We start from the raw sequence: 27,321 nt of genomic DNA on the forward strand, positions 1-27,321 counted from the left end.
CCGGGAGTTGTAGTGTGCGCGGCTGCGCGCCCTTCGGCGGCTGCCCGGCCTCTGCCAGCCGGTGGGTGCCCGGGCCTGGGCGGGAAGCGCGGCTGGGCCGGGGCTGAGCTCAGGGTGGGGTGGGACTGGGCCGCGGCCCCTGGGCTGCGGTGGGGTGCGGTAGTGCTGGGGCTCCTGCCGGGGAACGGCTGGTCCTTGAGGAGGGCGGGGGACACCGGCCCGCGGGTTGGGGGCTGGGCTCGCAGTGGAGTTTGGGCCAAGAGAGGCTGGTGCCTGGGTGAGGAGCGAGACGAGCCTCGGTCCTTACAGGGTGGTGAGGAAAGAAGGTCTCCGAGTGCTGGGTGAGGCGGGCAGCCCTCAGAGTGTGGGGCGGCGGGCAGATGGAGTGAAGCTAGCTCCGGGGAGATGTGGTGGGAGACAGGTCCTGGCTTTCCTCGGGAAGGCCTTGAACCTGTGAGTGGACCTTTCTCAAGGCAGGAACTGATTCTGCCCTTTGGGGTTCAGTATGTAACTGTTAGGTGCTGGGAGATGCCCAAGAACTGGAAAGTGGTCAGGAAGGGTGGGGTGTTGTCCCATCGTTGCTCTTAGGTGCCAGAAGTATGAAGCACTTTGATGCAAAATTGCAGAGGTATGTTGCTGTGCCTGCATTTGCCTTTGCAGGGCTGGTTCTGCACTGCAGGTTGTCCCTCTGCTTGGCTACTTTATCAGTTCCACTAGGATTTCCAGAGAAGAGAACTCAAAACTGTAGTGGAATGGAGTTTCTCTTTTTTCCATATGCTATATCTATGTGGCACTGGAATGCAAAGCCCCAGCAGTGGTCAGCATTTACTTACTGATAGTTGCTCAGCATAGTTCTGACAGCTTTGCTGTACTACTAGATTTTTGTGTGGGATCAGTTACAGTAATACTCAAGTCACTAATAATGCAGAGTTTTCAATACAATAAGCACTGGAGGGGGATGGGACCAAAGTTGAAACTTCCTGTCTGTTTTTGCTTTTGTGTGTGTGTGTTTTTGTGTAGACTGGCTTTTGTTCCTGTGAAGAAGCAGGTGTCTCTGTGATTAATTCCCAATGCAGATTTGATTCAGATTTATTGTTTGAATTGTTGAAGATGTCATCAGGCCTTACAGAGGAACAAAAGAGAAGAATTGAAGAGAACCGCCAGAAGGCTTTGGCTAGGAGAGCAGAGAGGCTAGCAGCCCAGAGAGTTGGGCAGGTGGGGCTTGCTGGGCCTCAGGTGAAAGAACAGAGTCCAGGCAATCGGGAAAACTTGAAGCAAGAAAACAATCATGTCAGGTTCATTAGCCAGCACCAACAGAATCCAAACAGTCCTGTGGAGCAGAAGAGCTATCTTCAGAAAAATTATAATCATTACACTGCAAACCAACAGATGGCTGGCTCGCATGGAGAGCAACAAAAGAATTGTTCAGAGGACTCAGAACAAGCTAGTGGCACTAAGCAGTTCCCTACAACAATCCCAAATTCTCTGAGTTATTCACATAAACATTACGTCGATGGTGGTGGTCAGGAACACGGACAGCAAGCTTTAATTAATCTTGGTACATTCCAGCAGCCCAAATGCTACCCAGCTTTCAAAAACCCCACAGAACCATCTTGTCCTAGATTAATTGATAACAGGCAACCTGATGGCACTAAAGATTTACAAAGTCAGAACAAATCTACCATAAAATATGTTTCACCGCCAAGCAGTGCTACCCTGAACGATTCAGAAATGCAGATAAAGACTAGCAGAGCAGCAGAAAGAGAGGGGGGAGGTGGTGCCTCTCAGGCCAGTGGTGTGATGCAGAAGCTGACCACCTCTGCTGGTGCAGGCTCTACCTCTGAAGCTGCCTCTTGCAAGAAAGCAAGTAACGTTACAAAAGGAAAATGTGTGAAATATGGGGAAGACCGATTCCAGGTTGAAACAGGGTACAATGCTGATCTTATTGCTGTGTTTAAGAAGATACCAAGCAAAAGCTACGGTAAGAATTGATTGTTGCTGTTTTATCTCTGTTTTACATTGAATTGAAGTTCCAGTGACTGCTGGAACAGTAGTTGCTATATGCTCTTAGGAGTGCAGCTATTGCTGGGGTGGGATATATGGTATCAATGGGGAAATGGAAAAAAGTAAAGCCAGCTGAAATTGGAAATAAATTCTGGGCATAAATACCTTGAGCTTGGATTTAGCCATGAAATCAGAAGCCCTGCTTTATGAACAGTGCTCTAAGAAGTTTAGAGATAGCAGCTGGTCAGAGTTGTTTTGGGAGTGAAGGAAGAGAAGCTATTCATAAATTGGTGTGGAAAAATGGGTCACTTCAGCAGCAGTTCAGAGCTGATGAGCCGATTCTGTTCACTGGGCTACTGGTAGCAGTGGAGTCTCCACCTTTTGGCTTGCTTCTGATCTTTTGTCCCTGCCTTTATTTATTATATTCTACTTTTATTTCCCACCATGTGTTGCTGCTTCCTGTGAGTGGCTGCTGCATTCTTCCTATCTTAGCATTGATGTGCCCTATAGCTGTTTCGGTGTCGTGTAGCTATAAGCCTGGGCATACTGCTTCAGATGTGTGTTGAGAAGTTTGCATGAGTAGAACGAATTCTCACTTGCCTTGTGTGAAAGTTTCACAGCACCACCTTTTTTCTACCCTAAATGGTTTGTATTCTCTCCTGCTTCAGATCCTGCTACGAAAAAATGGAATTTCAGCCTGGAAGATTACAGCAGTTTGAGTAAGTGAATGGGCTGCTGAATGATAAAGAAGGATCCAAGTCTTGACCACTTTACTCTGCTTTCCGTAATTCTTATTTAGCTTTGTTATTGTCTAGAGTAATAAAAGCAGAGCTACACAAACTTAACACCTGTCTTTTGGACATCTAGCACATTATGCTTTTCTGACACTTTGTAGTTGATTAGAAATAACTTAATTTTTCATGTAATCTAAATGACAAGCATAGGCTTGATTTTTTTCCTGCCACTGTTGAATTTTTCAGCATCCACTAAGACCGATCATAGGGAAAATATCTGCTGTGCAGGTGTTCCCTATGAATCTGTATTGAGAGCTGAGTGTGTTCCACTGGCTAACGCTTCATTTCTAGGTCTGTTCATGTATTTTCTTCTTAAACTGAGCTTTTGTTTTTGTTCTTACTTGTTGCTATTAATTTTGGGTGTTGTAAAAGGAAAAAGGGGAATCCTCTAGTGTTTTGAGAGTGACTGAAAATTATTTTGCCTTTTTTTGTTGTTGCTACAAGGATGGTTTTTACTTTTTTGTGTGTGTGTGTGTTCTGGAAAGATTGAGAGATGATAGAGGCAAACATTTCAGGTGAGCTTTTCAAAAGCACATTGTATTGAAGCGAGCAATAAATCACTATTGATTTCAGTGGGAACAGAATTAGGCCTGTGTTGAGCACTTCAAAAAACCCACAGTTGAGTGCTGGTATTTTAGCTTCCCATGTGGGCTGCCACACATTTATAATTTAAATGCTGCTGGTTTGTTTGAAGTGTATCAAGTACAGATGAGAGCAGAGTCTCTGCACCAAGGAGCTTGCAAATGAAGAGGATGTGTTTCTAGAAATCAGGCTTTTATTCCCTAAAGCTATCAAATATGAGTTCTCAGTGAAAAGTTCCTGTTGACAAGTGAAGACAATATGTGATCAACACTGGGTGATATTGGGGGGAAATATTACCCTGAGAAAAGTGAACTGGCTTAAAAGGGCTTTGGTTTGAGGTATTGTAAGTGTAAAAACCCAAGTATTTTTGAAATTTCCACTGTTATTTTTTTTCTTCTGAACGATGTTGTCCTGTAGTACATTTGTTTCTCTGTACGACAAATGAAATACTCACTGAAGCCTAGAAACACATGTTAAAGTAAAATATGGTGGGTTTTTTTCCCAATTCTTTTCCATATTAGTTGTAGAGGTGAGATCTAACTATGCAATGCTAAAACAGTTGAATCAAATTTTTTTGCATTGTGCATTAAGGGGAGAAAGTCAAAGTTGGTGGTTTCCTGTTCCTCTGCCTTAAAAGTTACTTTCACTTGATGCTGTTAAACCTTTTATTTGGAGTAGAAACCCCAAGTGCTGTGTTTATTCTGGAAGTTGCTTATTTTCAAGTTGGATGAAATCCAAGTGGTTGGTTTATTAACTGGTTAGGAAGAAAGTGTCTGAACTTCCTTCTCTTTTTCTCCCTTTTCTTCCATTTCCAAATCTTAACCACTAACCTTCAATTTTGTATGCTTTTGTTGCCTATCAGTGAGCTGAACTGTTTGAAAAGAAGCAGAGTGGAGGATCATGATGTGCTGCTCAGCACTCAAAGGACTGGGTTCACTTGAATTTACTCTGAACAGCTACTGGATAGGGGAGGTTGCCTCTGTCTACAGATACACAGAGGCAGAATGTGTTTACTGGTCCCCTGCTCTTGAGTCTCATGGACTTTGGAAGTGTTTATGAACCTGTGTTGTTGTAGTACCCGTGAGCTGGAGACTTGAGGATGAACGTTGCTGTTTTCGTGCTGTAATAAATCAAGAAAAAATGGTTCTTCTTCCTTACCCACCACAGTTCAGCCATAGTAGTAAAGACAACATATGGGTATAGATTGGCAGAGAGACACAGGGAGTAGTGGAACGTTTATTACTGTGGATAGCTGTGGTCTCAGGCTAACAGCTGTAAAATGTTGCTCCCTTTTCTCCCCATGCCCTGGCATCATGACAGAGGTGGTTGTTAGTGATTAGTAAGATAGGAGTGCAGATGGCTGGGGGGGAAGTACAAGTCTAACTGTAAGACACAGCACAATAAAGGGTGATGGACTTAAATTATAACAAAGGAGATTTAGGGGTTTGGACTAGATCTTTCCTGATATCCTTCCTACATTATTGTGAATGCATGGCATTCATCCTAGATGAGATTACATATCAGACATTGACATGAAGCAGGAGGCAGTTATTTTTAGATCCTTCTCCTTTGCTGTTTGCAGAAGCACCTTCCCATCTTTTCAGGCACATGCTATTGATCACCATGCCCCTGTCCCTGCGACTTTTTAAGTGAAAATGCTGTGTGGCTGTGTGCAGTCTACTGCTGAATATGATTCTGCAGATTGCTTGCCCTGGGCTAGTGAGACATATTTTGGGATTGCTGACAGAGAGGGAGACTGATAAAGTGATAGTGCTGGACAGGCCCTTGTTCACCTACTGCCACATGTTTCCTCACCAACCTAATCATCTAGGCCATCACTCTCTATTCTTCGTCCCTGTCAGTGAAAGCAGGGAATCATCATTCCTCTTAGGGTGGGTTTTTTCTCATCCCTTTGTCCTCTCTCTTCCCAAAGCATCCTGTGCGTTATTTATCCATGTTCTTTGTTACTGATTCTTTTCTCTGTACCTTGTGTTTTTGTCACCAGTGGAAGAAGCAAATCAACTTTCATCAGTAACTCTGGCACCACTGGAAGGAGATTGGCATTTCGTTGGCAGCAGGGTTAACGTGAAATCCCTCTTGAAGATGTGTAAGAACTGGAAGAAGCCCTCAGCCCTTGTCAGAGGGAAGTGTGTGCTGATCTCTCGCTTGCGGTTCGAGGTTGATATTGGATATTCTGCAGAAGTGATTGGGGTGTTCAAACAGATGGATTCCAGAAATTATGGTGAGTCCCCTGTTTCTGCTTTTTTCTAATGATGTTACTGGGGCTGTTCTTGGAGTGCTGTGAATGCTTCATAGGAGTGAGACTGTAAGAGTGCATCTGTCTGAAAGAGCATGATAGGATATGCTTTGGTGAAGATTTTGAGAGCTTCTCAACTTCCTTAATGATTTTCATCTGTGCTGTCCTGAGCACATTGTTTGTAGGCTACAGAAATACAATGGAAAGTGATTGTGTTACCGACTGAAGTCAGAGTTTGTTGGTTAGCAAACAGGGATTTTCACGTGCATTCTTCATCCCTTGCAGAGAAGAGAAAAAGATTGCCAAAGTTCTTGGGCAAGTGGGTTCATTACAGTGGTTTATTAGGGGGCCTGACCTTGACTTGCTCTGGTGATACCATCACGTACAGACAGATGCATGCTCATACTTCAGACTGCTTAACATGAAAGCAAACAGAGAATTGATTGCTGGACAAGGTAGGAATTGGTAAGAATTCTTCTGAAGCAGTTCTGAAATGCAGCCAGTATGGGTGGGTAGCATGGTTTTAAGGTCAGAGAATTCATTCTTTTTTAGAAGAGACTTATATCAGTGTTTGTAACTGTTGCAGATATGAACACCAGAAAGTGGAATTTTCTGCTGGAGGACTATCCCAAACTAAGTGAGTAGTTGTGTTTTTCCTGTCTAGGAATATTTACTGAGGAGGCAAAACTTCATTTCTGGGGCTAAGCCTTCTTACTCTGGGAAGATAAATTGCTAAGGAACCACAAAGCAGGTGTCTTCGTGTTTTGTCAGACATTTACACTGTTTTCCCAGACTCAAAACTTTATAAATGTGTGTTATTCATGGCAGTCCTTTAGGGGCCCATGGGAAGGCTGGATCTGTTTTGTCAGATTCTGCAGTGATTTTACACACAATTACTTTTATTGCTTACAATGTACAGCAGCTCTACTTGAACTGAGGAGCTACAGGAGAATGGATTCCACTGTTCCCACTTGCCAGATTTGAAGAGGTCAACACAGTGGCTGCCAAGCCCTTCTGTCCTTACCCATGCTCTGTCTTAACATTTTTAGCTGTGTTCCCCTTATCCTCAGTGCCACCCAAGTTTGCTCCCTTTTGTGTGTATATCAGTTCATACACTTGCTTAATAAACAAACAAGAATCAGGCTGGTTTACTTCAGATTAAGTAGTGTGTGTGGTGGTGTGTGAAATGAAGTAGGATCCAGCAAGTTTTGGTTTTCGGGTCTGAGCACTGGGTTTTCAAGTCAACTGAGTGTTTCTGTAACAACCAGTTGATCCAGAGTTACAGTCTGGCTACTGTCCAGCTGATTTTGTTCAGCCTTGTATAACTGCTGGTAATAATGGATTTGCAAGCAGCACATGGCTCAGGTTTTTAATTGATGTAAGAAGCAGGTGAGAATTCGGGTTGCTTCCATAGCTGAGTTTGATTTTGGGGCAAACAAGGAGAGCTGCTGCTTTCCCTTCAGAAGCCTGCAGATCTGCTTGAAGCAGAGGCCTTCTTGAATCAGAATATGAATTTCATATTTTACTGAAATGCTGGTTGATGAATGCTTAAAAGAAAAAAGCTTGTTAAAAAAAAACTTCCCTTGCAAGTGGAATCTAAGCACATGGTGTTCTTTTGTTGTAGAATTTGACCGGTGTACTCCTGCCTTTATGCATGTGTGTAGTGCTGGTGAAAGGGTGACTCACTGAACCAAAATGTACAACTGTGGTTTGTTCTGTTTTGTTTTTTAAAAATGGATGCCACTTTGCAGAATAATCCAGTCTCAGCAGCATGCTCCTACACATCTGTTGCTTATTTTTTTATGTTTAGTTAAGTTTATAGAGTGCTTTGAGATGAATAGCATTATGCAAGTCCTAAGTATTATAATTATTATTTATCATCCCAGTTGGCCTGCTGTGTCTGCCTCGATCCTTGTGTTGAGGGTATGTGGCTGTGGAATTTGATTGGGGAAAGCTTCAGAAAGATAATGAGCAAGGTGTGCCACACACGTCCTTAGAAAGTGTGACAGAGTGTTTCAGAGCTGAAATGTTGTTGCTCAGAGTAGTTTTTCTCCAGCGTGAGCTCCTGCTTCTGAGGGGTACCAAAGCACATTTAATAATTGAATATCTGCATGCTCTTGTGATGCATGTCTTAATAACATTAGTAATGGTTGTAGGGCTGAAAGCCACTTGGTGGGGCCTTGTAGGAATGCCAGATCTTGCAAACAAGTGAGTGTGTCTTGGTGGAGACTATTATGAAACTCCAGATTGGGATGTTGACAGGCCCTGATTTCAGTGAGAACTGATGAGCCCTGAGTTTGCTAAAAGGGCCTTTTGTACATGCAAAGGGCCTGATCCTGTAGCATGTGATAGGCAGTCTGAGCAAACACATCATCTCCCAGTCTGTCACTCTCTTGGCCATGCTGGCTGGCAGTTGTATACATCACATGAAGTATTCAGAATCCCACAGATTTGAGGAAAGCAGAAAAAAAAACCTACATGAATGTGCTCTCAGGGCGTAATTTGTGAGGGCATTTGAGGCTTCTAGCACGTGCCTTTCTGAAGAACAGCATTTGCTTTGTGCCTGTTCGTTTACCTACGTCAAAATAAAAAAAAAAAAAGAAAAGAATTTTAAAAGGCTGGTTGCCATTTCCAACAGAGATAGTTTGCTGTTTGTAGAGGTTAATGTCTCTTTGCCTGGTTGCTCAGTCATCTTTATATAAAGGTCACTTCAGTAAAAAATGTCTGTTGGATGAATCATGCTGGTGGCAGATATATCTTAATCACTCTCCCAGCTCATGTACAGAACAATAGCAACAGAATTATCAGTGAGCAAATTGTAGCAATTATGCTAACACATAGCTCAGTCTGTGAGTGTAATAACAAGCTTGTGCTGTACTTTGGGTGGAGAGAGTTCCTGCTATTGAAGAAGTATAAATTAAACTGGAGAGTTTATAAAGTTTGGTCATTGCCCAACCACAAATGGAAATCCTTTCATATGTATATTTCTTGGAATTGCTTTCCCCCTTCCTATGGCAGGGGTCCATCCTACTGCTTTCCTCTTGGAGATAACTGAAATAAAAATACCTAACTGAATTCTGGGGGTAAAATTACTGCTGGTATAGTGAGCTCTTATTTCTGTTGTTTTTACAGAGTTTTTTATGCCTCCCTGACTTCATATACAAACCAATCACTAAATAAAAAAGTTGCTTCCTGCAATAGAGGGTCTATGTACATGCACTTGTGTTCCTAGCATAGAGGTGTCTTCTATTTCTCAGTCAATGGTTAAAGAGTGACTATAAACATGTTTTTCTGGTCCCAGCTCATTGCATGTTTTAAACTTGTATTTGATTTCATAAAAGTTTACTGTTGGATTAAAAAGAAATACTTTTATCTTTTTGGGATGCTATAGAGAGGCTGCTGGAGGGGACTGCATAGCATTGTCTGGGAGGAGAGTAGCCTTAATGCTTTGCTTGTTGTGATGCACGGGTTGGAAAGATGAAGGCCCCTAGCTCTTTGCATAATGGAGACTAGGGATCCCTTCAGCTGGAAAGGTTTTATGCTGCAGATAAAGTTGAAAGTAGTCATGGGTGAAACAACAGTAGTGGTGAGGGACTCATGTGGCTGCCTGTGGACTGTTTCTGGCCCACAAGCTCCTCCTGTCCAGGGGAACAGCAGTGGGCAACAGCTGAGCAGGGAGTTCTTCTGGTTGCCATGTCATTGAAGGATGGCTACCAGGGAGCTAATGATAGTCGTGCAAGAGCAGTTTCTCTGAGTCTTGAGGTTTTCTTATCCAATGAGGGGTGATAAAGTGGAGACAGAGCCAAACCTGTATGAATTTGGGGAACAGAAGAGAGCTTTCAAAGCTGAAGATGTATGATATTCTTTAGGTCTCAGTGTCTTGGGTCGCTCATGATTCCTTGGGGATGGTGGAGACCTCAGAGGTGTTGACTGTGGGATTCTACATGGAAGATAAAGATGCCCCTGCCTTCTAGGCTTCAGGAGCTCTTGGGTTCAAATCCATACTTTTATTTCTGAGTTAGTGTGCCCTAAGCTGCCCTCAGTGTGAATAATCCAGCTCCGGCTGTATTAGTAGCAATCATCTCTGAATGATGGCATCAGACTTTCAGTTTTTTTATAACCAAGTCTAAATACAAGGGGAGGAGATGTGATTCATCCTGTGTTTCTGAAATAGACTTCAGAGAAGAGGCCAGGCCAACACCCGTGCAGGATGTAGTACTATGTTGAGTGTTTTCAGGATAGAAGTAATACTGTTTACAGGTTGAGGGTTATGCCCTGACATCCATAATGTAAGTTTTGTGTATGTTGTCCCTTCTGATGATAAACTGCTCTGTTCTTTGCAGTGAAAATATTACAGAGCCTCGTGTCAGTAGAAGTGGAGCCTCTGCCTGAAGCGGTAATACACACCTTTGCTGCTCAGATAGAGAGATCTACATCACAGACAGACATTCCTGATGCTGACCTTTCAGTAGTGGACTCCAAAATTGTGATGAGCCTCATGCCCTTTCAACGGGAAGGTGTGAAGTATGTCCTTTTTGCATGGTGTTAAAAGCTATTCCTTGCCTAGGAATTTGTACTTGATATTGGTGCCCTGGATGTATTGTCTTCCATGGAGAGCTCCACATTTCTGCTGAATCTTGGGCTGTTACATTCTGGCAGTCTGGGCTCTTGGTTGTTTGGTATGGTATGGTTTGGTGGGTTTGGGTATTTTGTGGATTTTTTGAGTGACACATCTATTCTGCTTCTAGCTGGAATTCTTCATCATGAGTCAGGAGGAAAGTAGCTTTTTGCTAGTCTCAAAATTATTCGAATGATGCATCTGATCTCCCTCTTGTGATTCAGTTTGTGTCTAATTGTCAGATGATTTTTTATTTTCTAAGGTCATCTTTTTTTTTTTTTTCCCCAAGTGCATCTCTCTTGATGTTGTTTTTTAAATACTAACTACACATGGAAAAGTGCCAGGTAGTGGGACCCGTGACTAACTCTATGTAGAGATAAACTTTTAAATGTCACTGTCCTCATTGTATATGGTCATTAGTTGTTGACTTCCAGATGTAATCCAGGAAAGTGTACTAACTGGTGTTAGTGACATTATTTTTAATAATAATTTCTTAGGTCAGCCAGGATGAACTCTGGCACATGATGTGAATAATATGGAAAGAATGTGCTTTAAATAATTGTGAGGTCTTGAGACTATTCCTCATATGAAATCAAAGTCCTTAGGGACCGGGCTGAACCACTCTGTTCAGGAGCTTCCAAGCTTTGAGAGAATTGTGAGAGTTTCTCACTTGTGTTAAGACTAAGGGAAGAGATCTAGTTTTACTGAAGAACCCAGATCATTTCCAGGTCACCCACATATAGGCTTGGTGATTATTAGTGCTCATCTTGGCTGTCAGGAAAGATCATAACCCATTTCTTGACTCTTACCTATTTCCCCCCACCCTGTTTTCCCCAGTTTTGCCATTTTAAGAGATGGACGTTTACTTCTTGCCGATGACATGGGCTTGGGCAAGACCATCCAGGCCATCTGCATCGCTGCCTACTACCGAGAGGAATGGCCCTTGCTGGTGGTGACTCCTTCTTCCGTGAGGTTTACCTGGGCAGAGGTACTGTGAGCTTGAGCCTGGGCAGGTGGCCAGGAGAGGGCATGTGTGATGCTTGTGCTGTGTTGTGCTCTGTACAAGTTAAAAATTCTAAAAATATGTATGTTAAGGGGATGAAAGTAAAACTTACACTCATTTAGAAACTTGAGGGGGGAAATGCCTTGGCATTGAGTTGATGTATGCCTATTTTATTGGCTGTTTTAATTCTCGTGGTCCAGCTGATGTGTTGGAAGGAGGGAGATCTAGAGAAAATAACTCATCTGACCCTCTGTTAACTTTGTTACTGCAAGTCAGCTGGCTCCATGGAATGTTTTTACTCATCAGTGTCAAAGACAATAGTTGCATTGAAGCAATTGTCTGTTGTATTCAAGCTCTTCATAGCAGTATTTGCCAGTCCTTGGCTGGAATAGAAGCCCAGATGCTGGGTTTCTCTGCTCTGTTTAAGAGGCCCCATAATACGTCTGTCATAATACGTCTTTTGGCCTGTCCACTGTGTGCTGCTGCTGACTCCTCTAAGTCTGCTATGAGGAGCCCAAGAAAGCTTGTAGAGTTGGGAGATGTAGCTTCAAACAAATCACTGAAATCACTGTTACAGCTTGTGCACTGAGGCTGTTGGGTTGCCAAAGGCTGGTGAAATGTTCACTGTGGAAGAAAAAGGTAAGCTGGAGGTTTTATGTCAGTAGTTTCATGCCCAAGCAGAAGAGAGTGGGAGTTCAGCTTTCCCTGGAATGTTGCATTGGTGAGAAGTGTATTGGTTGGGATTTGCTGGTTTTGTGCTGTAAGTGGGTTGTTAGAGCATCTCGGCTTGTGTTTTCATGTCTAGTAGTGCAGCAACAAGTTTGGTGACGAGGAAAGAATGTTTACTGAACAAGGGAGTGGTGCTCATCAGGTTTGGTAGTTCAAAGGCCTGTAGACCTCTGGGTCAACATCTAACCTGAATCTTTGTCTTCTGTGGGATACCTAGTGGGAGCAATTTGTGGCCTTGTTTCCTTGAAGTATTGGGTACCTGCAGCTAAACTCCTGTGTCCTGCTTCAAAAGATTTAAGCAATATGACTTGGGGGTTTTTTTGTTTGTTTTTTTCTTGTGGTTTTTGTTTGTTTGTTGGTTGGTTGGTTTTTGTTTGGTGTGGGTTTTTTCTCTTAGAGTGCTTGATTTCCTCTTCCCCTAATCCAAATTCCCCAGGAGGCTATTGTGGGAGATGCCTTGTTAGGATATTTGCTTTAGAATGATCTGTGTTGCTTTGTGGGTATGTGAAGGATGCGAGTCTAAAGAAACCCAACACATCACAGAAAGTGGAAGGAGAAAATTTATTGTGGTCTGTAATCTTCAGTTCATTGTTGCACAGATGTGTTTCCACTACTGCTACCTTTGTGTAAGTTTTGGCTGAGTGTCAGCCACACATTTTGTGGTTGGATCTAACCTTGCCTGCATGTTGGCCCATTTTGGTTATGGTGCTCACCATGAATGGTGAAGGATAGCTAACTGCTGGTTTCTCCCATACTAAGAGATCAGATGCTTGCATTTAACTCCTTGGGCTGGTGCATGTGGTTGCTGAACAGAGAAGAGAGAAATGGCACTTGGGGAATTTACACAAGTGAAGGGCCTAGAGACAGAGGTGCCATTTCTCATTGCTGCTCCTTGGATGCTTTTCTGTGAGGATCAGATCCTGTTGCTAAAGCCCTAGCCAGTTCCCTGCAGAGCAACATCAGCAGAGCTCAAGTGTTGCAGAGAGGTTGGTATCACTGGGGACACAATTACAAGGGAAGTGGTGGGTGCTCAGTAGCTAACAGATGGGTTCGGGGGAGGATCTCTTGCTCTGGTGTGTGGAGCATTTCAAGAGGTTGATTTGAATGACTATCACCACATGTATTTCAGCTGCTGTCATAGAGCAGCTGGTGTGTTGTCAACTTGATCTTTTAATTTTGTTTGTGGTTGTTGGGGTTTTTTTGGTAGACTTTTAAAGAAGGGGAGGTAGTGGAAGAGGTTTTTTTTGTTTATTGGTATGATTTGTACTTCATCCTCACTACAGAGTAAACATTGCTATAGCCAGAGATATTTCCTGCTTAGAAGTCTGTGTTTCACAGCCTGAGGTTTCCTGATGAGTGGGAAAACTAAATTTCCCTGTCAGTAGTGGTCGCTGTATTTTGTGGCTCTGAGCATAGCAAATAAAAGTTGTTGGGAGGTTATGCACCTTTCTACTGCAGATAAAATTGCTTTTATTTTTCTCTTGTAAGAAGCAAGAACAGCTCTGAGTTCTACTTGTGTTCTTTCCATTACTAGGTCTGTTGCCTTGGGAAGACTGCTTACCCTTACCTCTCAGCTGGTGTCTGGTGGTGGGTGGGGTGACTCCATATTCTAAGCATTCATGAGATGCTCTGAGAAGTGCTTTGGGTCATTACAAAGGACATAAGCACCAGAATGCAATTAACCACTTTCTTCCTCCAGGCGTTTCACAGGTGGCTTCCATCCTTGAGTCCAGGTAGCACCAATGTCATAGTGACTGGCAAGGACAGCCTAACAAGCTTGATCAACATCATCAGCTTTGACCTCCTCAGCAAGATGGGCAAGCAACTTAAGAGCACTTTCCAAGTCGTTATTATTGTAAGTGGTACACTAAAATTTTTGAAGACAATTGTATGCTGCCAGTGGGGCAGTTGTACAGCAGAGAAGTGTGAAGTGGGGCTCCCTTAGAACTGAAACTATGTTGTAGTTGTGGCTGTGATCATAGCTTCACGAGTAGAAGCAGGAAGTTTCTGTGAAACCTTTTGAGATAAATAGTAGAGTTTGACTCCTTTTTGATTCTTTAGGCTGCGCTTTCTCTTATGCTGGTTGTGGTGCCTCTGATTTCGCTGTGGTTGGGCATGTCCTCCGCTGGAGAGCAAGGTGTTTAACGTGTCAGTACTAGTCTTGGAGTTGTATCTCTTTAAGATTTGGGTTAGTGTTTATCCAGTAAACCAGATTACCCACATGCTTGATGTTGAGAGGTTGAGCATCAAAAAATGTTTCTCTCCTTGTGTTCCACTGACAATCTTTGTTAAGCCTTCTTTAATCACTTGTATCATTTCTTTCCTAAATTACTTGTGTTAAAAGGCATTTTTCTAGATTCCAGTTACTAAAAATTCAAACCATTTAGTGTTTCAGATCCAGCTTGGATCGGTAGAGACCAGAAGTGTCTATGTAGCTTACTGTGAGTGTTTGATATTTTCAGTCTAGTTGTCAGCATACATATGCATCTGTCCCTAAGATAATGACAATTGGAACATAATAATCCTTTTGTTTCTCAGCATCAGATAAGAATGTGGGAATAGATGGGGTTCTGCAGATACCAAACTACTCATGTGGGAACTGATTTGGTTTTGTTATTTTAGTTTGGTTTTTTTAACCCCTGCCCCCCTGTAACAAGACATTCTGTTAGGCTGGAAATGCAGATTGTTACTTCTACATGCTGGTGCTTGGGGTAAAGAGACTTGGGCTCTAGGGCTACTGCCCTGGAATCTTTTACCAGCCCTGAACTTGCAGGTGTTCCCTGTGCGTGTTGATATGCTCAAATTTGAACCCTGTATATGCTTTTACAGGTGAAAGTAGCCCTACAGAGTGCTGAGCCTCCCTGCTTTTTCTTCCAATCTTCTTTTGATGTCTGGGAACATTAATGTAGCTTATTTGTTAATCAGGAGGGAGAAGGAAGGCTGTGTCTGAGAGGCTCAACAGTTGTATTGTCTTTGCATGCATGGTTGCTTGCTCATCCACACGTGGAGACATGAGAATGTACCTTTGGAGGGTGCCGATTACTTTTTGCGTCTGAGTTCTGCCTGGCTACGGCAGTAGCAATGAAGCCTGTTTGAGGGTGATGTCTCAGGTAGGAGTCTATTATCCACCCGGTGAGCCCTATCAGCAGAACAGTTGGATCCTAATTAGATTTCTTTTTTTTTCCTTATTGTTTTCATTAACCCCTTATTTAGGGAAGTGGCACTGTATAGGCCTCCTATGTTTGCTGCATTTAAAGGACACATAGGGGCAAATGAGTATCAGTGGTGGAAATAATGTTCCTATTTCTCCTTCCCTCTCCAGCTCCCTCTGCTCACGTGTTTGCGGTCACTTGAAATTCATGGCTTTAAGGCTTGATTTCTGTTCCATTTGCTTGCAGCTGTGGGTTTGAATGTAGGAAGCCTGCTACTCTCCATGCTGTGTTTTCATCTAGAGTTTGATGTGACTATCTCAGTGCTTGAAACATCCTCTGGGATTCTAGGCTTGTAATATTAGATAGCTGAGAATATTAGGAATTTGTTCTGTAACCTGCAGTTGGACTATGGATCAGAACTGCCTTCACTTCCATGCTTGTTTTGTTTCAGGATGAATCTCATTTCCTAAAGAACATGAAAACTGCACGATGCCAAGCTGCCATGCCTCTACTCAAGGTACGTTTGATGGGTGCCAAACCTCCAGCAGCTAAGGTCAGACTCCCAAAGCAGTGTTGCTTGACATACCAGGTTTAGGGGCCAGCAGCTCAATTCTGCTGTTGGGCGAGGGGAAATCCAGGTAACATTGTAGATCCAAGAACAAAATTTGTCTTGACTTAGCCACTTGTTTCCATACAATATTAGATGGTAAGACCTAGCAGAACTTTGTAAGCTTCCTTGAGCTAATTGTGGTACTGCCACTGATCGTTTTATGATGATGAGAAAAAGGGAATGTCAGTACCTGTGGTTGGACTCCATCTTAAAGGTCTCTTCCAACCTAAGTGATTCTATGATCTACCTACTGAATGTATTCAGGGGGAGTAGAAAGCATACAGTAATGTCAGTGTAACTTGTTTGATGGAAATAATGATTATCAGTTACTTCTTGGCATACAAATCACTGTCATGTATCAAAACGACATTGTCTGCGTCCCTTCCCTGGCTTTGGATGGGTTCTGCCCTGTTATTGAAGCTTCCAGGGTATTTCTGTGGCTGGGGCTCAAGGGTGCTCCTGGTTAAAGGTGCAGAATGAGTAGGAAATGGCCAAACGTGAGGTTAGCAAGGCAAGTTGCCTGCAGAAGGGAGGCAATAGTCAAGTATGTGACAGCAGGAGTAATGTAAATTTTAATGGCTGCCTATTGTCCTGGGATTGAAGACAAATTCTCCCTGGTAGCCTCTAGCAAACTAAAATTATGAGTAGTTTCTAGACACTGTGGAGTGTACATGAGAACAAGGTAAATGCAGCTCCTTGTCAGCAATTCTCAGTGAGTCTGTGTAAAGAGGAGATTCAATCTGTGATTCAGACTTTTATATGCAAGAACCTTACAGCAGGTGGAAGGCGATTGTCCTTGAATAACTTCATTGTTTTCCTTAAAGGCCCGAGTTTTGTTTTCTCTTGGCTTTTAAATCACTTCAGACTTTTAATGTTTGGAAACTAAGTAGGAGGCCCAATTTTGTGAGCGGTTTGAAGTACAAGTAGGGCATATGGCTGAAAATGGTGGAAAATAACATTTACTTCATTGTAAAATGCTCGAGAAGCATTGTCATCCTTTCCTTGGGGCTTTGTCAGGATCAGCTTATCAAAATTATTTGCCAGCTACAAGATATGAGAGTGAAAGATGGTAGCTGTTAAGCAGAGGTTAATTGCCTGTATGAACTTCCTAAGAATTTACAGTTTTATGCTGTCACATCACTGGTCTTAGAGAATTGAGAACTGGTGCTTCTGAAATGCTTTCAGAAGACTGAAATGCAGTTAAGAGCTCATGTTCATATCATGCATTCTTTCACCTGCAAAAAGTGCACAATACCAGATGTTTCATGTAACATTTCAGGTAAATTTTACTCTTGTGCTCATCTCTAACTTCTGGAGCATTTGCTGTAGCAGCCACACTTCTGCCCTCCTCACTTTCCAGCACAGGGGTTTTGCTCTCAAACAAGCCCCATTGGCAGCTTTGTCTTCAACTAGTGAGTGAAGCTGTGTTCACTACTGGCACATCACAGCAATGCTTTCATATTTGAAAGTACTGCCAAAATGTGAGTAGTTTTCATCACTTGAATACTGGATTTCACAGCTATACTATATATAGTTGTTATATATATAACTAGACTTTATATCAAGTCCAACCATTAACGTAGCACTGCCAAGTCCACCACTAACCCGTGCCCCTAAACACACATCTACATTTCTTTTAAATACCCCCACAGATGGTGACTTAACCACTTCCCTGGGCAGCCTGTTCCAGTGATTGATAAACATTTAGATGAAGAAGCTTTCTCCAATATCCAATTTAAACTTCCTCTGGTGCAATTTGATTTCATTCATTCTTGTCTGATCACTTGAAACTTGGGAGAAGAGACCAAACCCTCCCCCCCAGCTACAAACCTCCTCTCAGGTAGCTGTAGGCAGTGATAAGGTCTCCCCTCTGCCTCCTTGTCTGCTGGCTAAACAATCCCAGCTCCCTCAGCTGCTCTTCATAAGGCTTGAGCTCTAGATCTTTCAGCACCTTTGTTGAATTAGAGCAGTACTGGGGCTGTTAGAAGAGACCAAAACAAGCTGTGCCTATAGGCAAGCCCACTGCTTCTACCACTTCAGTCCTGACCATGTGATCCCATGCCAGTGCCATAACCAGAGCCCCTGGAGCTAACTCATGCCTTGTCTACCTTCTAAGCTGTGGTTAACACTGTACTACTTTAAATTTTCTGAAAGTGCCATAGTTGCTTATATTTCTGAGGTTCCCAACATCCTGAAGTGTGACAGCGTAGCCTTAAACAGAATTTTGGGGACAAAAAAAAACCCCAAACCACACACTTGAGAAATGCAATCCTTGGTCCTTACATGCTACCAAGATTTATGAGTCCTTAATGTCACTGGACAGATGGAAGTTAGAATGTTTCTGAGCCTGAAATGTTTCTGTCACTTCTGTCCATACTAAATGGCTTCTTTTTATTTTAGAATCTGCTCCTGCCACTTCTCCATTTAAAAAATAAGTAAAATTTTAAAATTACTGCAAGTGTTTAGACAGAATTGCACAACAATCAGATTAAATCAATAAATTCATAAAAAGATGACTTACCTTGGATATTAATTTCAAATCTGCCTTGTTAGACACTCAAGCTGAATATCCACCTCTGAAATATTTAACTTGTGGTTACAGCATTTAAAGCCTCATTTTCATTTTAATATTTGACATTGACCAGTTTTTAAAATGAAGTTGGATTTTTAGCCACTCAGTAATAATTCTTTTCCTGCTCCCTTGTACATATCACAGAGCAAGTGTGGTTTAGAATTGTCAAGCAAAACCATTAAACATGTGGCCTACGTTGGGCAAGTGGGAACTTTCAGATATCTTCAGTATTGACAAAAAACCCTAAACAACCTCTGCATGTGCAATATTTGGTGTGTGTATTATTCAGTATATTTTATGACAGACTTAGCTGCTGTTCTGACAGATTTAGGAAAGTTCTGCTTGAGACAGTAGGAAGTATGACCAGAAAGACTTTCATTGTGCTTCCATGTCTGGGTGTGAGTAATGACCACGCTTGCTACCTGTCATTAGTTTAGAGTAATTATGTAGACATGTTGTACCCAGCTTATTGTTATTGGACAGTACTTTTAGAGAAACTTAGAATTACACAAACAGTAAAACAGGCTGAGCTGAAGTAGTAGCAGCAAAATGTTGATATTTCTTACTCCCTTCACATTTCCAGTGGATGTGCAAACGTGGGTGTGCAGACTTGTACATGGGGGAGAATGCTTCATCCACCTACGTGGAACCAGGTGGCAGAGTTTGTACACAGTCTGCATGCATCCCTGCAGTACTGTGGAGGAGGATGGATTGAAAGCCGTAGTAGAAAACAGTCATGTGGCAAAAATCCTGCTTTCAAGCTCAGCCAACTTTCACGCTGGCCAGTCTGTGCCAGCAGCTGTGTGAGATCAGTCCCCACTTCAGCATCTCTTATGGCATGCAAGGGAGCTAGAAGCTCTTGTGTTCAGAGTGGCCCTGCTGTCTTGTTTCCACACACATCAAAATGACAATAGCTTCATACTGTTGGGCTTTGGTTGAGCCACCAATGCAGGCCTGGCTTGTCCCTTCCCCTCATCCAGAACTATGGCAATTGGTAATACTTGTCACCTTGCTGTTTTCGTTAGTCTCATGACTGAGATTAAGTTCTCCTGGGGTAATGACAATACTCGTTTTTCCCTTCAGAGGCAAAAAAGTGTCATAGTGTTACTACTTTTGTAAGCATTTTGGTTTTTTCTTCCAAGATTAAACTGGCCCAGAGACATGAACATAGGAGAGGGAGTATACATGCCACCAGTATCCATAAAATAGCAAAACCCCAGGGGTGTTGATGAAGAAAAACATGTCAGGTTTTTTTCATTGATCTGTGATAGCATCTCTTGGGGACAGGAGTGAAAAGGATTCTACATCCTTAGACCAGCCGAAGTGCTGCATGATCTTTGTTATTCTGTAATTACATGGAGTTGTCTCAAGGCAGTGGAAGCTTGGTGTTGTGGTTTAACCTGGCAGGCAGCTAAAACAACCACACAGTTGTTTACTCTCTCCTCCCACCAGTGGGATGGGGGAGTGATTCAGAAAGAAAAGTTAAAACTTGTGGATTGAAATAAAGTTGGTTTAATAGGGCAGAAAATAATACACAAAACAAGTGATGCACAGCACAGTTCCTCACTACCTGGAGCCAATGCTCAGCTAGTTCCTGAGCCACGCCAGCTCCCCAGTTATGTACAGAGCTTGATGTCCTACGGTATGGAAAATCCCTTTGGCCAGTCTGGGTCAGCTGTCCCAGCTGTGTCCCCTTCCAGCTTTTTGGTTGTCCCCACACTTCTCATTGACAGGCCACTATGAGACTTGACTTAGCAACAACTACAGTAGTTTATCAACATTATTCTTCTCCTAAATCCAAACACAGCCTTATACCAGCTGCTAGGAAGAAAAGTAACTTTATCCCAACCAAAACCAGGACACTGGGAAGAGTCCCAATGGAACATGGATGATTTTTTTCTTTTTTTGGAAGCATGACAGTAAGTGTTTAGTGAAGAAACTGGGTTAGAAACTGGGAAACAACAAGTTATATCTAATCAAAGATTCCAGTGGCATAAAATGGTCTTATTCTTGTTTTGTTCTCTATGGGCTTTGTCCACAACATTTGGGTAATATTACTAATGTGATTGTTTCTACTGAGCTGCTGTTCAGGTTAATGGTAAGATGCACATCCTGATGTTTGCAGGGTTAAAGGTCTTTGTTTCCATTATGAAAGTCCAAGTACACTGTGTGGATGGAATCTAATACTTGCTGCTTGTTTTACTAAAGGAATACTTAAAAATAATAGAAGGGAAATAGGTCAATGTTGAAAGTAAAGGGTCAGAAAAGAACACAAAAATCTCCTTTTCCAATAGGAAATAAATAGCAGCTGTCTTCAAGCATTAAAGATCCATATGGATTGGATAAATAAGCCTTTGTTTATTGTCACCTGCTTAGAGAAGAAACTTCATCTTGAAACTGGAGAAGCTGTGGGCCCTCAAGGCTGTATCTTTAGATCTGTTCTTACCTTCCATTTCCCTTCCTTCTCAAAGCAGGGAGGTAGTATAATTTTCTTCAGTCACAGCTGATCATTGCCATTTGCCACACATTCTCTACCTAGATGTCACTTAAGAACAGGGAGAGGCATTTATGTTTTTTGGAATAACCAGTGTAGGATCATACGAAATGTAAGATGGTCCTACACTGGTTTCATCTGTCTTACCCAAGTACAGAAACAGACTCCTCAAAACAGCTGCAACCATTTTCCTTTATCAAATCTGGTATTTTTTCAGGTGATTATGATTATCTCTGTTCTATTATGGCCTCACAGATTTTTCATTTCACAAGATAAGGTCTTCTTACACTGAGCAGCTCAAAATGACAGAGTAAGCAAAAACTGGGGACACAAGTGTACAGCCAGAATCAGCCACACATATTTAAAAGTGTGTCAGTCTGTTAGCATATGGCAGAGCTCATGCTGTGAAATTCATTTAAAACAGAGATAGTTATTGTATGTTAATAAGGCTCTTTGCATGTTTAATTGTTTCTTCATGGCATAACACCCCCTCCTCACTTACTCTTCTTTGAATTAGCTGGGTGCTGGGTTTTGACCTTTAAAGTAAGTGCCATGGTGGGTTACCATTTCATAAATCATTATTTGACTTTCAAAAGCAATTTTTGTAAGTGTTGTCACAGCTGTGGAATTAATTCTTGCTGGTGTATGGTGTGTGCAAGCATAATGCTACAGTCACAATTGTCTTACCTTAGTAAATGAGTGCTATAGAACAGGTCTCTGCTAGTCAAGTCACAGAGTTCCCTTAAGCAATGTCACAAGAAAGTAGCTGTAAGAAGAGTCACAAGGACACGTGAGAGAGGAGTGCTTCTGGGGAAGATTAAACTTCATGCCTAAATGCTAATGAGCAGCTAATGTTTGTTCTCCTATGTAGAAATACGTATCAATTGATTACCAATCTGATTTTGTTAGAAAGTCCTTGCTGGTCCTGCAATCTTCTTTCCTGTGCTGCTGTTCTGTATTATTCTTACAGACCTCTGAAGAAAGAGGGTAATCTCTCACTCTTGACAGCGCAGAAGGTTCAGCAGGAAACAAGAATTAAGCAGTGATCAGCAGAGACTTCTCTGCAGGAGCAAATCTTTATTGGCATCTATTCAAAATGAGTTGCCACTCGAAAAGGAAATGTGAATCAAAGCTATTTCTTTCATCCAGAATTTAAGTAAGCCTTCAACACTTGGAAATTTGTTGTCTTAGGATATCGTTTTTCTTCTTTCTTGGGCTCCTCCTTTCATGGATTTTAAAACTGAAAAGGCTCTTGGGATAATGAGTTAGACCACCTATGTTACACACAATTTGCTGGAAATAGATTCTTTATGTTCTTCACAGCTCTTACAGAGGTAGTGTTCTTTGGGGTTTTTGTTGTTGTTTTTACTTCTCCATTTGTTTGAGATTGACACATCTTCTATAATTAACACAGTCCTTGGTAAGTGCTTGCAGTGGTTAAGTACCTTATCTGTTCAGATATAAGTTGCACACAGCAAAGCAGCAGCTGGACAACTGAATTCAAATAAACTAACTTCATGATTCTCTCCTTTGATACCTATGTTGGAACTGGGGAAAGAGCTGAATTATTTGACTACTAAGGAACTAGTCTTCCAACCTCATCTCATTTAACTCCTGGGGAACACACTCCAAAAAGTGGGAGCCTTCAGAATGACATAAAATCTTTTAACAGAGTTGGGTTTATTGCATTTAATATGTCCCTGGTCTATTTTGAGTGAACTTTTCTTAGCTTCATCCAGAGATATTTAAAATGAGTTGTCTGAAATCACACAACCTCCATGTTGTCTTTTCCCTAGCAGTGGCCTTTGTTTGACCAGGAGGAAAAAATTAAATTTGGAGGTTTCTTGTCATATGTGGGACTGGCTTGTCTTGCATTTCAGCAGATTTCTCAAGGTGCTGTCAAGCTACTCCTCAAAGGCTTCTGCAGAGTATCAGATACTGTCTAGGTTCTGCTCAGTTGTCTTCCACTGTTACCTTAACTTTAAAAACTGATCTAATTTCTACTTTATCACTTTGTTCCTCATGGAATCTTATATCTTTGGTCTCTGTGACTGCCCCCTCTTTTGAGTAGCACAGGCACCTCTGTCTTGTGTGAACTCTCACCCTCCGACATGTCCAAAGGTTTGACCTCTCCTCTTGCTTAGTTCAATAAATATCCTACTTTTGCTTATGGGGATTGTCGGATCCTGGTGGTGGTGACATTTCCTTCTGATGTGTTTAACAGGGATGGAGGGAGAAGGCAAGTCCCACCTTGATTCCAACCTATATATAAATACCTGCTAGAGAGATATCTGAAATTAATTTCCGGTAGCTGATCTACGGACTCTTTTTTCAACCAGATTTTGTTGGTTGAGTGGATGAATCAGCTGAATAGATTTGGGTGCCTGGTAGATCTCAGTGAAATGATAAAAGAATTTCATTTTCTTTTTCATTTAAATGTGAATGAGCTGTTGGTACAGATGTCACTCAAGAATCTCTTTGTTATTTTAATGAACCTGCATTAAACCATGCAGGAAATTACAAGGCATTTGTAATTTAACTACTATATGTGAATTTACAGCAGTAGAAATTCGTAGCTCTTCTATAATAATAGAATTAGATAATAATGGAGGTATGAGGGTAGGAATGCATCATGGAGGTTTTTCTGTCTATAATGTAATTTTTTTTTGCCACTTTCTGGCAGTACCTAGTTTAGGTACAGGTTTCCCACCCCATCCCCTCCCTGTCTCCCCTACAACACTTGTTTTGCATTTCTTTTACATGATTCATCTTTATTAACTCTTGATCTAGCATCCAGTTAGCTGTGCATAGCCTCACCATGACTGTCAGGTGGGGATGTTGTGGTCCTGCTTTAGGCAGCTTCTCCTTTCTCTCCTTGCTAGTAGAATTTAAAAATTAAAAAATAAAGTCAGAAAAAAAAATTCTACCTCTTTGGATCTCTTCTACTTCTGTGAACGAGTGTGGTGGCTTGACCTTGCCTGGTTGCCAGATTCCCACCAAGCTGCTGCATCACTCCTCTCCTCAGCATGACAGGGAGGGAATTAAAATGAGATGGGGGAAAAAAAATATCATGGGTCAAGATAAAGGCAGTATAACAAAGCAAAAGGCTGCATGTGAAAGCAGAGGAAAACCAACAAATTTATTCCCTACTTCCCATTGGCAGGTGATGTCCAGCCACTTCAGAGGAAGCAAGGCTTCAGTATACATAGAGGTTGCTCTGGAAGACAAATGTCACAAATAACAAATGCTACCCCCCTTCCCTTTCCTCCTCCTTTCTCTTTGCTTTTATTGCTGAGCTGACACCATATGGTATGGAATATCCCTTTGGACAGCTTGGGTCAGCTGTTCTGGTTGTGTCTCCTTCCAAGATTTTGCCCATCCCCAGTCTACTAGTGAGGGGAAAATGCTGTAGGGACAGCCTGGGTGCTGGGACAGCCTGCCCAGCAGTTGCCACAGCACTGGTGTGTTCCCCCAGCAGTGCTCCCAGTGCTGGTAAAATTAACTCCATCTCAGCCAGTCCCAATCCAGGAAGACTGTCTGTGGCTGACTGTGACAGGTTTATTACAAGGGAATTTATCTTGGAGGAGAGGATGTATCTGAGAGGGTGTGTGACAGCTGATGCCAGATGAAATGCTGAGGTGTCCTAATTCCTGGAAGTTTTAAGTGCTGTCCTTGAATGTCTTTAGGCAGCGAAAGCTGAAGGCGTTTGTACAAAGTGAAGTACTCTTCCATTTAGGGTGCTTGGACAATGTCTCTGGGATTTTATTTTGGGGTTCTGGATGATTCTTTAGCAGGTTCCTGTAAGCTGTAGGATAACAATGCTTTATTTTGCTTTCCCAGGCTGCCAAGAGAGTGATCTTGCTTTCTGGAACCCCTGCCATGTCTCGGCCCTCAGAGCTCTACACACAGATCGCGGCTGTGCAGCCAGCCTTCTTCCCACAGTTCCACACCTTTGGGCTACGCTACTGTGATGCCAGGAAGGTACTTCAGTGGGGGCAGTGGCAGGCCTGGACTATGCAAACAGCATGTTGTGTTGTGTTATTTTTTTCAAAACGTGGATGCTCCATCCCTCCATGTGCTTTGAGAGAGTCTCACTGCAGAGTAACAATTTGAAAGCTCTCAACCTGAAAAGTTCTAGGTGCTGCAGTAATGAGCCTGAGGTATGAAGGCTTCTTGTCAAAATCTGTCCTGAAAGCCATGGAAGTAAAAAGCTTTAAGAAAAAAAGCCCAAAACCATAGCAGGGAAAAGGAGCATATGCTAATAAAAACTTGCCCCCAGAGTGTTTTAAAGTTTGGGTTTGGACTAATTAATTAAAAGGAAAAAAAAAAAACACAAAACCACCAACCAAAGACCAGTTCTAGGCCTCTGTAGTGAGAGTTTAACCAAGTAAGGCCTCAGTTGCATGGGATTTTGGATTTTATACCTCCAGGTAAGTAAAAAAAAAATGAAGACTTTTGTATTCCACCCTCTTCTAATTCAGGAAATGGATGATACTCAGTATATCTTGAAAATAAATTAACTTCTCTTATCTCTGCCAGCTGCTCAGCAGTGGTTTCGGCAGAGTTGTTGGGTCTGACCACTGCAAGACCCAAGACCTTGACTTTGCTGGCACCTAACATTTGCAACCATGAAGGCAGGTGTCTGCTTTGCTCTCAACATACAGGCAACTCAGCTGTGCTTGGGTTTGCCATCTCTAGGACTCCTGTGTGTATTAGAGCACACGCTGCTAAGAGAAGAGCTCTTGCTGCTGCCTGTTGTACAGGGAGTCTCTAGCATCTTCTGTGTTGGTTGCAGAGACAGAAAAGGTGGAACCAAAGTTCCCCTGAGTTAATGATTTGGAACAAAAGCCCTCTAACCTGGCTTGTCCTCCAGTTCCTCCAGGACGAGCAGGTAATGTGGTACAGACTAGCTTGGTAGCGTGATCATGGATCTGTAGTGCATGAATTTGCTTGCTCTGCTTTGTTCTCAAGTAATCCGTTTCACTTCTTGTGCCTTGCTTTCTCTAAGACTGGGCAATAACTTATCAGAGTGATTGGAATATCCCTTTTGATGCTCCAAAGTATTTACAGAACTGAACACCATCCATTGTATGCCATAAAAATAGTTACAGCTATTCGTAGGGCTCTTGTGTTTGTTTTCTTTTCTCTGGGGTAGAAAACATATGCCAAGTTTCCGTCAAAAAGATTCATATTGCAGTCTTTGTGTAAAGTTCTTGAGTCCCTTTTTTCTTAAATCTGAATGCTCACTTTTCCTTTCATAGCTAGTGTAGTGCTGTTCTGTGCATGTCCAAATGTGCAGGCTAGATGAGCAACTAATTGGCTCAGGTATTCATATGCTGATGCCATTGATTAAAGTAAGGCCATTTATCACACAGAATCAGAGTTCCAGAACTTGAGTTCTGGAAGATGACAGCATTCATGTTACCAAAGCACTGCTTTCCTGGCAGAGGATGAACTTGCTGTTTCTCCATCCATAGTAGGAATCATACAGAGGGAGAGGGCCACATCTTCTGCAGAGCTTCATTATCTTTGTTGAAAGATTCCTGTCTGAGCAGTGTCCAGAATGCTTGCTAGAGGGAAATGAAGAGATGCAGTTTAATCTTGTTGGTTTTCTGCAGTAAAAAGGGAAGTTAAATTGCAGCATGTGAGTCTAAATAGGTTTGGAGTTTCATAGACCCTTTGAGAGTAAAGTTCTGCATGACTAGCTGTTGCTTCAATTACAAGGCATATGGACTTCAGGTAAGATGTTGAATTGGATAAAAGAAATTAAATTGGTTTGCACGATCCAGGTTGTAACAGTGCAATCTCTGTAAATGCCTTTTCAACCTACAGTGAAACCCAGCATGGAGGTCACAATCTGTATCAGCTCCCCTTCAAAGCCCCTGCAGGGTTTCTAGTATAATTTCATTTCCCTGTTTGAATCGCCTCTACTAGACAGTTGAACATTCCTGGTCTTGTCAGTACTCACATGGGACATTTTGCTGAAGTTAATGTCAGTAAGTGATAGAGTGAACCTAGAAAGAATGTGGCTGTTTGCATAAGTGGGGCTGCTGGAAATGAGGAGATGTGGACAGTGTTAGAGGGAAAATGGGACTGCTGAATGTTAGGTCGCCACAGGTCCACTCAACAGTGAGTGAATTAAAAGGTCTTTTAATGATTATAGTTGTTCCCTCATGACTGTAGTTCGCCCCTTGTGTTCCTTTTTAGAGCTCTACCCTGAGATGGTGTTAGGAGTTACACCCTCTCTGAAGGAGTGTTGTGGTACTTCCACTGCCATTACTTAAATAAGTTGTTCTTTGTCCTGAAAGGGGCAGCATTGTGAGTGGGGATGGAATTGCAGAGAAACAAAAAGGTTTTGCAAGGCTTCTGGAGATGGCAGGATGAAAGGTGCTATCTGAAAATGGTTTGCTATTAATAATAAATCTGATTGTGTTATAAGATTAAAGAAAAATTGACAAACCTGAACCATTCAATTTAAAACTAAAACCTGACTAGTTTCAGTTTGA

The 27,321-nt window shown here is 42.2% G+C and overlaps 1 protein-coding gene across 1 annotated transcript in view; it reads left to right on the forward strand.

Moving 5' to 3' along the window:
- Positions 1–1,110: 1,110 nt before the first annotated feature.
- Positions 1,111–27,321, forward strand: part of SMARCAL1 (SNF2 related chromatin remodeling annealing helicase 1) — a gene marked incomplete at its 5' end in the record, with an annotated part of 36,771 nt that continues 10,560 nt past the window's right edge. Inside the window, 9 exons of the mRNA XM_084265032.1 lie at positions 1,111–1,981; positions 2,673–2,723; positions 5,386–5,622; positions 6,224–6,274; positions 9,981–10,161; positions 11,093–11,243; positions 13,687–13,842; positions 15,591–15,656; positions 24,656–24,796. Of these exons, the coding sequence (XP_084121158.1) occupies positions 1,111–1,981; positions 2,673–2,723; positions 5,386–5,622; positions 6,224–6,274; positions 9,981–10,161; positions 11,093–11,243; positions 13,687–13,842; positions 15,591–15,656; positions 24,656–24,796 (1,905 nt within the window). The remainder of the gene's footprint in view (positions 1,982–2,672; positions 2,724–5,385; positions 5,623–6,223; positions 6,275–9,980; positions 10,162–11,092; positions 11,244–13,686; positions 13,843–15,590; positions 15,657–24,655; positions 24,797–27,321) is intronic.

Source organism: Gallinula chloropus (assembly GCF_964237585.1).
Source record: "Gallinula chloropus genome assembly, chromosome: 5".
NCBI lineage: Eukaryota > Metazoa > Chordata > Aves > Gruiformes > Rallidae > Gallinula > Gallinula chloropus.